This window comes from Rutidosis leptorrhynchoides, unplaced genomic scaffold, assembly GCF_046630445.1.
Source record: "Rutidosis leptorrhynchoides isolate AG116_Rl617_1_P2 unplaced genomic scaffold, CSIRO_AGI_Rlap_v1 contig521, whole genome shotgun sequence".
Taxonomy (NCBI): Eukaryota; Viridiplantae; Streptophyta; class Magnoliopsida; order Asterales; family Asteraceae; genus Rutidosis; species Rutidosis leptorrhynchoides.
In genome coordinates, this window is record NW_027266748.1 from 7434 (window position 1) to 21895 (window position 14462).

A 14462-nucleotide genomic window follows, 5' to 3' on the forward strand; every position below is an offset into this window, starting at 1 on the left:
ATTTTTAATTGGGCCACTCAAGAGTTCATATATTAATGGGCTTAATCTGTGTAACATTTAAGGCCCATTGTATGTAAGATGGGACTTGGAAGCTCCAAGGATGTTCGATTAAGAACCTGGGCTCGAGGATCGAGGACTTGTATGCGTGTCCATATATATCTTAGCACTAGATTAGCAGTGGGCCGGTTTAGAGCCGAGTTCAGGTTGGACCGGACATGCTCGAGCCAATAATTTGTGGAATAAAGTACTCCAAATCGATCTTTGTTTCATCGAGGGAAATAAAATAGGGTGGTGAAACATAAATGGGTTGGAAGCTTGATCGGAATTGGAGACCGAAGAGATCCGATCATCCGAAGATGATTTAAGCATTTACAATCAACACATGATCAATAAGGTTGGGACTCAATATGTGTGATCGGAACGTATTGCTGTCGCTTAAAGATAATATGTTTTCGTATAGATTGTTTTTGTATTGAAAGAGTCTAAAAGAATATCGGAGACACTAAAGTTTGTATGAAACCATGATGAGTTTATATAGAATGTAATATGTCCTTAATATGAGGAATACACTCCCAAGCTAACTGTTTAGAATAGATTTCATAAATTTAAGCTTTAAACCCAACTTAACAGATTTAATTCTAATCGTTATAGATAGAGTTTGATCCACTTGTCCGGAACATCCTTATCCGGTCAACTTTGAGATTTTTCCTATTAATAAATCACAAATATCTTCAAAAATATGACATGAATTGTAACAGATCGAGTTTGATCGAGCTTCTGCTTGACAAATAACAATCCATTTGACTAGGATTGATTAGGTCAAACTCATAACCCAATCTTTTTCTGATTGTGATTTGTGAATCCGTTCTGCTCGGATTGAATCGAACTAGAGACGAATCGAGCATTTCCAATTTGACAACTCAGAAATTCGTCTTGGATAGGGTAGTAGTGGTCTAGTGGACCGACATAGATCAGAAAGCTGACTCAGATTATAGTCATGGTGACATTTTTGTCCTTTTGGATAAGATTCCACCCTTTCTAATTCAAGAAAATCACAATACAACATATATGATTTAATTTTATTTTTTATCTAAAACAACTTATATGATTGGTTGGCATTATTTGCCGATTGACATCCTTAAATGAAACATAAACTTATATACGTATATTCTTATAGAATGTATTCATCAAACAATTACATAATTTACACGCTTAATATTTATTAAATAATTAGCATCATGATTATCGACTGTTATTGATAATATTAAAAAAATCAAGTTCACACTAATAATTAAAATATCACCCTTTTTTTAACGTAAAAAATTAAAATATCTATCTATTTTTGTAAAGAAAATTCCATCTTTACTTTTGATATATAGAGATAATTTCACATAAATTATTTTAATTAATTTTTTGTTCTTGTAAAACAAAAATTCAGTCCACCTCCACGTAAGAATGAATGGGTTTAGATTACGTTAGATGCTTTGAACGTAGAAGACGCGTAAACGATAATCTTACAAACTTAATTTTTCCGGATAAGATCTGTCAGTAACATGTTACCTACAATAAGAAAAATAATAAATTATATACACTTTATAATAAAGTTTTTGGATAATGTTGCCACGTTATCACTCTTTTAATTTATTTTTTCTCTTACTCGTTAACTATATATAAATACTGGCAATATCCTACAAACATAACTCATCAATTCAAAATCTCAGTTCCTTCTTCTTTCTTCAAGAAACAAAAAAAAAAAAAAGAGTTTCAATTTTTTGATATCTCAGTTACATTCTAAGTTAAGAAGAAAAAATGTTGGCAATTTTCAAAAAAGGGACTGTAAATCCTCCACAAGAGCTACACAGTCCTTCATCTTTGGTTTCATCAAAAAAGGCTAAGATTCCTTCAGAGATTTTCAGCCAATTTTCATCTTCTCAGACTTCTACTGCTTCTTCCTTCAACTTTGGAGATTCTGCGTTCCTTGCTTTTGCTACCGGTCATGACAGGTAAATGGTCGAGTGAAATCGTGTCAATATAAATTTGCAAAAACGCATCAAAGTAAAATTCGAGATCTTGGAATTTTTTTAAATTTATCTTTTGACATCAAATTTGATCTTTTTTTAAAAAAAAATTTCATGCAGGATGTTTTGTGGATTGGACAATATATATTGTAGCTTTATGGGAAGATTAAACAATTTGCATAGCCTAAATAGGCAATATGGTTTATCAAAGGCTACAAATGAAGCAATGTTCGTTGTCGAAGCTTATCGGACCCTCCGTGATCGTGGGCCTTACCCGGCCCATGAAGTTCTTAAGGGCTTGGATGGCAATTTTGGGTTTGTCGTTTACGATAGCATGGCTGGAACTGTCTTTGCTGCCCAAGTAAGTAAAATTGGCCCATTGTATATAGTCCCGGTCGATTCGGTTTAGTTTTGACTCATTTTATAACCGGTTCAATTGAAAAAAATCGAAGCGATAAAATGGATCGGTTCGATCGAAATAAGCTTATATTTAGTTTCTATATTGGTTGTGTTAAGCATTCAATCAATAGTAAATCATATGTTTTGCTTAAAACCAAATCGATTAAGTCGATTTTGATTTGTCCGGTTTGTCCCACCCATTTTGTTGTGGGTTTAACTGATATGTTTCCAATAATGCAGGGTGCGAATGAAGTTGAAAGAATGTTATTTTGGGGAATAGCAGCCGATGGTTCATTGGTAATATCCGACAACTTGGAGGTCATTAAAGGAGGCTGTGCCAAATCATTTGCACCTTTCCCCAATGGTATGTTAACATTTGCCATTTTTTTTATATCTTTCCGATGAGACTCGAACCTTAAAATCTAGAGATTCAAACGTATTAATATTTATTAATATTTCGATCATGTCATCGTTGACTATATTCGGTTTTGGATTTGTTCCTAAATTGATTTTTTAATCTTTTAACGGATAACTAATTCACTAACACGTGTCGGTTTTATATAGGTTGTATGTTCCACAGCGAACAAGGAGTGATGAGTTTTGAGCATCCGACGAGGAAGATGAAGGCAATGCCTAGGATTGACAGTGAAGGTGTCATGTGTGGGGCCAACTTCAAAGTCGACGACCATTCTAGGATTACATCCATGCCACGTGTCGGAAGCGAAGTTAATTGTGCTGTTTGGGGCTCACACTAGCTTATTATTTACTAATGAGTCCCTAATTTTCCTTTGTAATTCAGTTTGGTTTTTCTGTCGAAATTGCACGTAATCCTTTAATTTGTTGTACTTAGTAGTTATGAAGTTTGTTAATATGAAGGGTCTTTCTTTGGTGCCCTACAAATAATAATAATTTGATTTCCCTTAGTACATGGGCCATTATTTATTTGTAATTGGACACAATTAAAATTAATTACAACCTACGTCCAAAAATACATGTCCTTTTACTTATATAAATTCATAGATAAAGAGACTTGTATTTTCGAAAACTATCTATTCTATGAATCTATTTCAATTGAATACCTTGTTATGTTATAGTCATATTCAGCTCGTGATTGATATTGGAATTATGTTTAGGGAAGTTTTAGATATTTTATTTTGTAAAATCCAAATTTTGTTATAATTATTATTTCACATATATGTCAAATCCTTGAAAATTCAAAGAGGCTGCGTTATTAATTTTGTTGATTATGAAAATAAACGTATGGGGACCGAATTGAAAGTCTCATGTAGAAAACCAACATTCATTCATTATACGTCTGTCTGTATTCTATGAAATTGATTGTGTGGTGATAACGCTATCACCAAATCATGGCTACTCATTTTCGTGTTATGACATTAATTAATGAGACCAAATCCGAACCGTAATTTTTCTAAAGTGGAGTGGACGGTTTCGGTTCGGTTTCTAGACAGATCCCGTTAGATTTCTTATACCTTTTACAAAATAAGAGTCCGAATAGAAATGTAAAATTATCAATTTTGATTCGATTCCAAAACCGTTTTAATCAGTTCGATTCCGACTTCGAATTGGACCGCGGGGATGTGTAATTAGGAAACTCATGATATATGAGTCGTCAAAGACTTTGGATTATGTCGTAGTTCACTAATAAGGTAGTTATTAACTTATTATTATGATGAAAGCTCATTGCTCGACTAAAGATTCATTTAACCAAACCCTTGTTGGTGTAATTGGTTGGAGGATTACCTATCATCTGTTTGTCAAACCAATAATCAACATATACAGCACTTGTGACGCATACATTAATACTAATATTTTTTCTTTTTAAGTAAATATTTAATCTATAACTATAAATAAAAGAAATTTAAACAATGTTAAGATACCCAAAAAGAAAATAAATATTTTTTGATGGAAAAAAGAAAAATAATTATACCATTTCTAGAGAAAATAATTATGACGTACGGACAATATGAAAGGAAATTGAATGAAAGATAACTATGTGTGTTTGTGCTGATTTGGTAATATCCAGCTTAATTGATCAAAATGTTTTATCATAAATAGTGGGGTGGGGGATATTTGTTAGGTATACAAACACCACAATAAATACCTAATAATCTTTGATCAAGTAATTTATTTATTTAAGAAAAAGGAAATAATAAATCTCAAACTACAACCACAACCTTTTTTCCAACAAGTGGGATTTGTTCCGTACGTTGGATAATTTATACTTTTAAAAATTAATAATTTAAATATATATATTATATAAAAAATTATATAATAATTATTTATATTAAATATTATTAAAATTATTTAAAATATTAAATAAAAAAATTATTTTAATTTTAAATCAGATTTAAATTATTTTTATTTAATTTTAAAATCTATAATTTTATTAAAATTTAAATTTATTTTATTTTCATAATTAATAAATATTGTTAAAAATAAAATTTATATATCAAGATTTGATTTCATAATAAAATTTATAATTACATCTAATGAATTTTATTGTCCGTATTGTTTGAAAAAAAAATATGTCCGTTTTAATTAATAATAAAAAAACATATTATGGATTTTTATGAGACATAATAGTTTCATGAAAAAATTAGAAAAAAAATAATATATATTATAATTTAATTAGAAATATTTTTTTAATAATATGTCAGTTTGAATAGGAAAAAGGAATGTGCCCGTTTTAAATAGAATAGGAAAAAAGAATAGATAAATTTTATTACGAATAACTTTTTAAATCATAGATAGGAATTGATTAGAAATAAAATTATTATATTAAAAAAAATTCATTGATTGAATTTTATAAAGAATCATTATGTTTTTATTGTGTTTTGATTTTTTAATTAGAATAGAAAAAAAAATATCATTGACTTAAAATTACAACTTGAAACTTTATTAAACTCCAAGTTTTAAAATGTATGTGTCAAATTACTATTCATTAATAAAATGCATGTGTCGGATGTTGATTTGACAATAAAATTTTCAGTTAAATTTATAATTAAATTTATAATTAAAATAGATTTAAAATTGAAAAAGTCTCGCTATTATATATAAGATGTATTTCAATTTACTTTGACCCTACTTTAGAAAATTCAAATTTTGGTTTTCTCATAGTCCAGTAATTAATTAATTAATGCATTTTAATGAAAACAATTTTAATAATTAGAAAAAAAAGTCAAATTTTAGTATCTAATCATAGTGAAATAAAAGTTTTTTAATTAATAATAATACAAACTGATTAGTAATACTGTTGTAGTACTATTTACATTTTGGAAACTTTATATTATAGCGTGTTTTACCGAGTAATTTAGTTTGAGAATCGACAAACTCTATAGCACGGATTTTGTAGCCAACCTGGAATCGCAATAAAATTCTCTCTCAACTTCAAAAGAAATATAGCATGACTTTCGAGTTCAAAGTGAAAAGAAAACACACGCGAAGAAATGAAAAAGGAAAATGGGGAAGCCAAATGGACCCAAGATAAATTTATAAGTAATACGTTATCACTCGAATATGAATATCATTATATTCTTTCTGTCTCAAATAAATATTAATATAAATATAATTTTTTATCTTAAATTAGATGTATATTTTGATAAATTTAAAGAACATTAATTATGTTTTTTCATTATACCCTCACCACCTTCACCCTCTCCATCCTCATGTTTCCCATCTATTCTCCCTCACTAACTTCACAATTTTCATCCACGTATTTTTATGAAGATTTTTTAGTCCATACAATCACAATTATATTGAAAAATTAACTAAAAAATATGTTTTATTGATTTGTGCGAAATCCCCTAGATTAACATATATAATTTGGAACGGAGGAAGTATATTTTACAAAAATTATCCACTCATTAAAATAGACATTTTACTCAAAATCTTGATCGACAAAGGTAATCTATCTTGTCCATTGATTCCTAAATTAACAACGGAACGAACAAAATTATTGCGACCTCTTTAGGAATACAAATCTGCAGGAACCAAACTTGGATGCAAGGTTTTTATCTTGCAAATCAGGTTCCTACAATACAAAAAATTATGTACCATTACAGTTTAATGTATTAACAACAATTAAGCCGTAAGACTCCACGACAACATTGTTGATCCCGATTGAAATAGCAATGTGCATCCCCATAAGAATGACATTTTCTTCTGCATATGAGATATCCATAATTCTCGATTCAAAAGTTGATCGACAAGAGATGACAGAGCCATTATCGTCTCTAATAACAACACCAATACCCTAATGTCCTGAATTTCGTAAGAATGTCGCATAACAGTTAAGCTTAAACTAGGCGAGAGGAGGTGGAGACCAAGGGCGCGAACCAAGAGATACAGGATGGTCAAAAAGAGAGGTCACAACTGGCTTGTAATCATCCAGGGTAACAGATAGACAAAGGGAATTATACCAAACACCACTGTGATTTTTCCATATAGCCTAAAGAACAACTAACACATTGACTCATCTAGATGAATTCAGGAAAAGGAGAAGAAAAAAATAAAATCTCAAACTACAAATACAACCACTTAAACTTTTTGTACATGCCTTTCAATTTATAGGAATTTCAAAAATTATTCTGTTTTCCTCATAGTAGAGTAATAATTACCACCAACACATTTTAAGGACAACAATTTTAATTAATAATTAGAAATATAAGTCAAAATTTAGTATATCTATTCATAGTGAAATAAAAGTTGGAAATCATAGTTATTTTTGTCCTTTTTAGATTAGAATTTGTCAATCAATCACAAGAGAAATGTACTTCTACATGCATTAACTAAAACATTAACTAATTATAATTATGTTTTTCGGGTTGGAGCGTGTTCTGTCCTGCTTTAAATTATTTTAAAAATGTAAAAATATATTTTTTAAATTGTTTAAAGTAAAACGGTACACACTCCAAACATACAATACAACAACGAACACGCCTTAAATTTAACGAATCAATCATTTGATTGGTTAAGTTTTTTTTTTTAATTTTATTTTAATATTACATTTTTGAAACTTTATATAGTGTAGGTTTTATATGGTTTTTTTTTTCTTTTATCATAAAAAAATGGTTTTATATGGAGTAATTTTAGTTTGACAATTTGACAAAGTCCATATTATGACCTGTAAATTCAATGTGAAAAGGTATTCGAAATAAAATAAAATAAAAAATTCAAAGTGAAAAGAAAGCACACGCGAAGAAATAAGAAAAAAAAAAAAATATTTAAAAGGAAAAACAGAATAAGCAAAAGAAAGAAGACGACTCTGTCATGGTGGTGACCATTTCTTTGAGCTCAGCTGCTTGAAGGTGGAGGAAGACGAGCTATAGACTGGACCCAGTCGAAACAGAGAAAGAGAGAGAGAGCTATATAAATTCAAATTCCATTCATGCTGATTGATTGAATCAAATTTATTAATCCAATTCCAATTCCTAAAAACCAACTACCATTACTTTTTTACTATCATCATCATCATCGTTATCAACAACAGAGAGCTTCTCTGATCAGTCCCTTTTTCTTTTGGGTTGTCAAAAGCTTGAATTTTGAAACAGGTATATATACTTTTGTCTGATTTCGTGTGTATATGTATATACATTTGATCGTGGTTTGGTTGGTTGGTTCTCTGAAATGAGTTTTTTTCGCTCTTTTCTTCCTCTTCAAGTTTGGTTTGGTGGAGTTTTGCATTCAAATTGCTTTACAGCTTCCATTTTTGGGATTTGTTTCAATTTTTCATTTCTTAGATGTATTCTTCTTGTCATGAATTCATGATTTGTAACTTACAGCTTCGTTTTTGAACTGATCTGTTCAAATTTCAAGTTTTTGTAGTGATCAATTCAATTCTGAAATGATTTCTTCTTTCTTGGAGGTATTTTCCCCCAATTTTAGGATTAGAAAGTACCCTGATTGAATAATGTCATCTTGATTGAGTAAGAGTTCATGTACTTGAATTTAGCTTATAGGTAACTAAATGGATTTTAGATTAATTTAAACTTGATTGAGTAAATGTCTGTGTTCTGTTTCCTTCCAGAAAAAGGCATAGTTGATGTTGAAGATATCATCAAAAAATTGCAAAGGGGGATGGGTTGTAGCTGCTTCCGTCGTTCAATTTTAGTCAGGAAGCGCACTGTTTCTACGCCTTACCAAGGGATACCAGGTAATGGAAAACCATTTTTCCAGTTTTTATATTCTTCTACTTTCTCCCATTTGGCATTCTATGGATTATAGTCTAATTTGCATGTGAGTCGAGCCTATTTTGCTTTCATCATCAACTATGTATTAGTTACTTGTTTTCGTTTGCCATCTGAAGATTCTTAGTTGACTGAGGATATGGTTCATGTACATTGGTTTCAGAAACAACAATCTTTTTGCTTCTTTTGAATATATGGATCTGTTCACATACGCTTTCTGTTTTCAAATGCATGTTCTTCTTATACTGTTGCACGTGTTCTTCAAGTTCCTTTCATATTCATCATTTATAGAAGTGGTGAAAGTGAAAACTTTCGGACTTTGGTAGAGTATATGAGCTGATGTTGCCATTAGCGTTTTAGATATTACTCCGTCATTATATTTGGACAGCATCACATACATACGTGTGCACTTGTGAAAAATAATTCACAAATCAGATAAATTTCTTGTACAAATAGGTCAAATGAATACCCATGTTGATAAATTTATGCATGTTTTCAACATCTTTTCAAAATGCAACGGGAGTCAGTTTCTGCTCAATGATAATCTATGTTTATAGTGGTTTCTACTCTAAAACTTCCACCTCAAATTGTATGGTATCTTTGTTCTCTTGATAAATGAGAAAATTCTTTCCTATCCTTTTGAAAATTCATAATGTCGCGGTCTCCTGGTTACTAAAATTATCTTTTTTGATTGCTGCTTAGGGCTTGAAAATGTTAACCATTTCTCCTACAATGAATTGAGAATAGCAACAGATAATTTTCATCCCAGCAAGAAGATCGGCCGAGGTGGTTTTGGAACTGTTTACAAGGTATGCATGGATTTATGGGGACTGTTTGTCTTTTTGTTTCATTCCCGGCAATCCTTAAAGAGTGCTGAGATTTATACGTTCCTGTCACATTGTAATCATGCCGACCCACATTTGCAAATTTCCAGGGATCCTTAAAAAGTGGAAGACAGATAGCTGTGAAGACGCTTTCTGCTGAGTCAAGGCAGGGAGTTCGTGAGTTTCTAACAGAGATTAATACAATATCAACCGTCAAACATCAAAATCTCGTTGAACTAGTCGGGTGTTGTGTTGAAGGGTCTAACCGGATTTTGGTCTATGAGTATGTAGAGAATAACAGCCTTGATCGAGCACTGCTAGGTAAATCAATAAAGCTCCTGACAAGAAAAGTTGTATGCAAGTTCTCCAGAACCAGAATCCGACATTTTTATTTGGTTTCTTGTATTTTCAGGATCAACTAGATCAAGAATTAATCTGAACTGGGAAAAAAGATCTGCTATTTGCCTGGGTATTGCCAGAGGTCTTACATTTCTTCATGAAGAAATTGTGCCACACATCGTGCATAGAGACATCAAAGCTAGTAACATACTTCTAGATCAAGACTTCAAACCAAAAATCGGGGACTTCGGGCTTGCTAAACTCTTCCCAGAGAATATCACTCACATTAGCACAAGAATAGCAGGAACAACGTAAGTTAACTTCAAAATTCAGTTCTTAGTTTTTCATTGAGATTGTATCTTCCTTCCATTTGTTCAACGGTTAAGGTGCAATGAGCAAGTATCAACATACCTTGGTTTGTTATGCAGTGGTTATTTGGCCCCAGAATATGCTTTGGGAGGACACTTGACAATGAAGGCTGATGTTTACAGTTTCGGTGTACTTGTTCTTGAAATAATTGCTGGCAGTGGCAGTGCGAAAGCAATTTGGGGCGGGACGCAGAAAATGCTTTTGGAATGGGTGCGTTGATTTTGATGTTTGTAATTTCGATTGAATTTCATTGATAATTTCCAGTTTTGATGCTGATGCCTTCCAACATGTTCTCTGCCTTTTTTCCTTTATTTTCCTGTCTAACTCATTCTGCAAATTTCTTCCTGTTCAGCATTAAATCTGCAAATTATCTTCCTTTATGACCAAAATTTTCTTCTTTGAAAAGAAAAATAACGACTTTTATCAATATCCCATCAAATTTTACTATTCTGGTTTCTGAACTCTGAAGCACCATCCTCTAAGCATTCTTTTGCTAAATGAAAGAAATTGGTTATTTGATGTTCCATATCCATTGTCTATTTATCCTTACTCTGTCTAACAAGATTACTTGCTTCGAAAGGCATGGCAACTCCATCTGGAAGGAAGACTCTTAGAACTAGTGGATCCAAACTTGGGAGAATACCCAGAGGAAGAAATTATTAGATTCATAAAAGTAGCCTTTTTCTGCACGCAAGCTTCGTCAGGGCGAAGACCATCGATGAGCCAAGTCGTGAACATGCTCTCGAGGAAAATTCGGCTCAAAGAAGATGAACTTACCGCGCCTGGTTTCTTCCTCGAATCCGGTGGGTATAGCGGAGGACCGTCGACCGATAAGAAGTCCTCTGCCGAATCCAGCAGCTATCTGATGAGTTCTGTTCCTGTGACAATTACCGAAGTAAATCCAAGATGAAAGCCATTTTATCTATGTTTTTACCCGCAGCCGATTATTTTTAATTCTTATACAAGGAAGATTACCTTGCACAGGAAGAAACAGAATTTCAGAAATGCTAGTAGTATATATATTGGTTAGGTATTAATTTTGTTTTCAGATTTGTCTCCTTTCCATTTTGTTTTGGTTGTGGAGAAGAAGAGTGTAATGAAACAAATATAGTTGACATTTTTTTACTAGAAAATTGCAGATGGTGTATAGATTTTTTGCCAAACTATCGTATGGTCCCTCATGTTTTACATATTAAACTCAAAAAAGCCTTGTGCTTATATATTTAGGATTTCGCCCTTTAAGTTATCATGATTTACTGATGACTTATGTCTATATCATAGTTGTCAAAATCGCTGATCTTGATCATAAGTTCGTACGATTCTATGATCTTACATAAGCATTCGATCCTGATTCTATGAAAAAATCGCTGGACTTGGGATCGGTTAGGATCTACGATCTTGATGGTTTTACTGTAATCTAAGGTCCTCGTGCGATCCGATCTAAGATCTATGATCTTAACAACCTCGGTCTGTATGACTAATAAAATTTCTTGAAGTTAGAGGACCCATTTGGAAAACCTTTAATTTTTTGAGGACCTAAAGGCTATAGGTTGCTGTTATCCTGACTTTTACAAGCACAGGTGAAGGAGACGTCAATGGAATTGAACTCAGAAATGGAAAACATGGAGGTTGACTGGTCAAACCTCCCACCTGAACTCCTCGAATTCATTTCCCGACGCCTGAAAATCTACTCCGACTACCTCCATTTCCGAGCAGTCTGTCACACGTGGCGATCGTCAACCTCCAATTCGCCACGTCACCTCCCAATTCAGCTCCCTTGGCTCCTTCTCCGCCGCGCCTTTTTCGACCTTTCATCAAATAGATTCCATTCACTCGCCGCCGTCCCTCATCTCTCTCACACCACCAAGCGCCACTGCGGCTCCTCCATGGCTGGCTCATAATCCTCGACGACTCGCCGTTGATCCTCCTCTTCAATCCTATCACTCGCGCCAAGCTTCATCTACCTCCGATCTCCGCCTTTCCAAACGTCGTGAGCTTCAGCTACGCTACCGTCGGGAGAGAATACGCTCTTATGTCTCCAATCGGTTTCCTTTACCACCGCGGTTTAAGGCAAATGAGAGATTCTTTTATCAAGAAAATCGTGTTATCCTCTGCTCCGTCAAACACCGCCGCCGACGACAGCGTTTTCGCGGTGGCGATCCTTCATACGAGCTGCAATTTGGCGTTCTGTAGGATTGGGGATGAATCATGGAGGTCTATAAACGGTACCGTTTCCTTCTTTGAGGATGTTGTATATTCCAATGGCTTGTTTTATGCTGTAGATAAATTTGGGACTATTGCGGTTTTCGATGTTCATGGCTGCTCGGAATCTAATTGTGATCCTAGGATTTCTGTAATCGATCAATCCAGGCAAATCGGTGGGGATTTGCAATATTTGGTCTGTTTCGATGGTCACATTTTATTGGCCACTAGATATCTTGCACTTGGATTGGATCAGGATCATGATCAGCTGAATTACCAAACGACGAGCTTCGAGATATTCCGATTTGATTGGACTCGGCTGAAATGGGAGACAGTGAGCAATTTAGGCGACAAGGCATTGTTCTTGGGCCAAAACTCGTCATTGTCGTTATCAGCTTCGGATTTTCCAGGTTGTGAAAGGAATTGTGTGTATTACACGGATGATTACTCTGAGAATGATAATGAAAGTACTTGTGGAGGACAAGATGTTGGAATTTTCAAGTTAGTAGATGGATCCTGTTACCACCTTCCATATTCATACTCTCCGTTTACCTGGAAGTCTCCAATTTGGATCACTCCCAATCCATGTTAAGTTGAGACAAAATCATGCGAAAAAAGTACTACCTCCGTCTTAAAATAGACGACGTTAATCCATGTCTACTCTCCTTTTACATGGAAGTCTTTGGATCACTCTCAATCCATGCTAAGTTGTGACAACATCGTGCGAAAAGGTACTACCTCCCTCTTCAAACAGATGATGTTCATCCTAGTTTGTTCATCTTCTTGGACACCGTTTCTTTCTGTAACTTATATGAATCTGCTTTTGTGTACATATTGTTTATGTAACTTGTATGAATTTATTTATTGGATAAACATATTTGAAGGCAATAAATAATGCATTAAGATTTTTATTTTTATTTTGGAAAAACCACTTGTCATGTACGGAATATCTCAACAAGCCTACAAGTCACTAAAACATCTCAACAAGCCTACAACTCGCTAAAATCTCTCAACAAGCCTATTACTCGCTGAAAAGGCTCAATAAGCCTACAACTTGCTAAAATGTCTCTAAACCAGCGTACAACTCGCTTAAAGTGCTAAACAAGCCTACAACTCGCTAAATGTGCTAAACAAGCCTACAACTCGCTAAAACCTCTCAACAAGTCTACAACTCGTTAAATACTTTCAACAAGCCTATCACTCGCTGGAATATCGCAATAAGCTTACAACAATCTCTCGACCAGCCTACAACTCTCTTAAAGTACTCAACAAGCCTATAACTCGATTAGAATATTTCAACAAGTTTACAACTAGCTAAAACATCTCAACAAGCCTAAAGCTCGCTTAAAAGGCCTACAACTCGCTAAAAGCATTTAACATTCAACTAGCCTACAACTAGGGGAAAATTCTCCTAAATTTCAATTTAAAAACATCCAAAAATATTAAATTCATATTAAGGATAATTTGGTCAAAAAGAATGATGGGCCATAAATTAATTGACTGGGTCGAATCACAAACGACATTCCAGTACGAAGCAAATTGGATGCGTCTTCAAGGTAGGGAAAAAACCAATCGATTTGATGATTTTGATCAAACTGGTCAAATTGGTTCAGTTCGGTTAATATTCTAATAATAATAATTCATAAAAAATAATATTCATTTAATCAAGGCCCATTGATCTAAAAATTATCAGAAAATTTCATCCTAAAAATCATCGATTCGATTCTCAATGGATTCCGGAGGACTACCCTAATCCAACACCAACAAAAAAAATCATTTTATTTTATTTTGATTAATTTAATTTGGTTCATAAAAATAATTGTCTTCACTTCTATGATTTAATCTGCATTAATTTGATGCAAAAAAGAGTAAAAGAACAAAACTATGGGGAAACAGAAAAAAAAATGAATTTGAAAATCCATATGTTACAACATCTGGATCTTAATCTTCTACTGGACGAAATAACCCTTTAAAATCCTCTTTGTATCTTTTGGCTCCTACCTCTCTATACACCGTTACAAGAAAATGAGAAAAAATTGGTTACACCATCGAGAATTTGGGACCTGCTGGCAGCTTCATGGAAACCAATTTGTAAGGAAAAACAA

At 33.2% G+C, this 14462-nt stretch overlaps 2 protein-coding genes and 1 pseudogene across 2 annotated transcripts; all 3 read left to right on the forward strand.

Annotated features, from left to right (window-relative positions):
• The first annotated feature begins 1809 nt into the window (after window positions 1–1809).
• LOC139884229 (stem-specific protein TSJT1-like) lies at window positions 1810–3172 on the forward strand. The gene is made up of 4 exons (XM_071868294.1): window positions 1810–2003; window positions 2139–2379; window positions 2658–2781; window positions 2982–3172. Exons 1-4 carry the CDS (start codon window positions 1810–1812, stop codon window positions 3170–3172), a joined length of 750 nt encoding a protein of 249 aa, XP_071724395.1.
• A 5341-nt stretch (window positions 3173–8513) lies between these two features.
• Window positions 8514–11065, forward strand: LOC139884218 (cold-responsive protein kinase 1-like). Its single transcript, XM_071868284.1, has 6 exons — window positions 8514–8589; window positions 9326–9432; window positions 9558–9768; window positions 9860–10097; window positions 10215–10365; window positions 10736–11065. The coding sequence occupies exons 1-6, from the start codon at window positions 8514–8516 to the stop codon at window positions 11063–11065; spliced, it is 1113 nt and encodes a 370-aa protein (XP_071724385.1).
• Window positions 11066–11726: 661 nt separating this feature from the next.
• Window positions 11727–12949, forward strand: LOC139884219 (F-box protein SKIP23-like; annotated as a pseudogene).
• The last annotated feature ends 1513 nt before the right edge of the window (window positions 12950–14462 follow it).

Bases quoted from the DNA above. Each gene is read 5' to 3' on its own strand.
- LOC139884229 (XM_071868294.1), top strand. From the start codon at position 1,810: ATGTTGGCAATTTTCAAAAAAGGGACTGTAAATCCTCCACAAGAGCTA. The intron at 2,380-2,657 runs GTAAGTAAAATT...CCAATAATGCAG, and splicing joins GAACTGTCTTTGCTGCCCAA to GGTGCGAATGAAGTTGAAAG. The intron at 2,782-2,981 runs GTATGTTAACAT...GGTTTTATATAG, and splicing joins ATTTGCACCTTTCCCCAATG to GTTGTATGTTCCACAGCGAA.
- LOC139884218 (XM_071868284.1), top strand. From the start codon at position 8,514: ATGGGTTGTAGCTGCTTCCGTCGTTCAATTTTAGTCAGGAAGCGCACT. The intron at 8,590-9,325 runs GTAATGGAAAAC...ATTGCTGCTTAG, and splicing joins GCCTTACCAAGGGATACCAG to GGCTTGAAAATGTTAACCAT. The intron at 10,098-10,214 runs GTAAGTTAACTT...TTTGTTATGCAG, and splicing joins ACAAGAATAGCAGGAACAAC to TGGTTATTTGGCCCCAGAAT.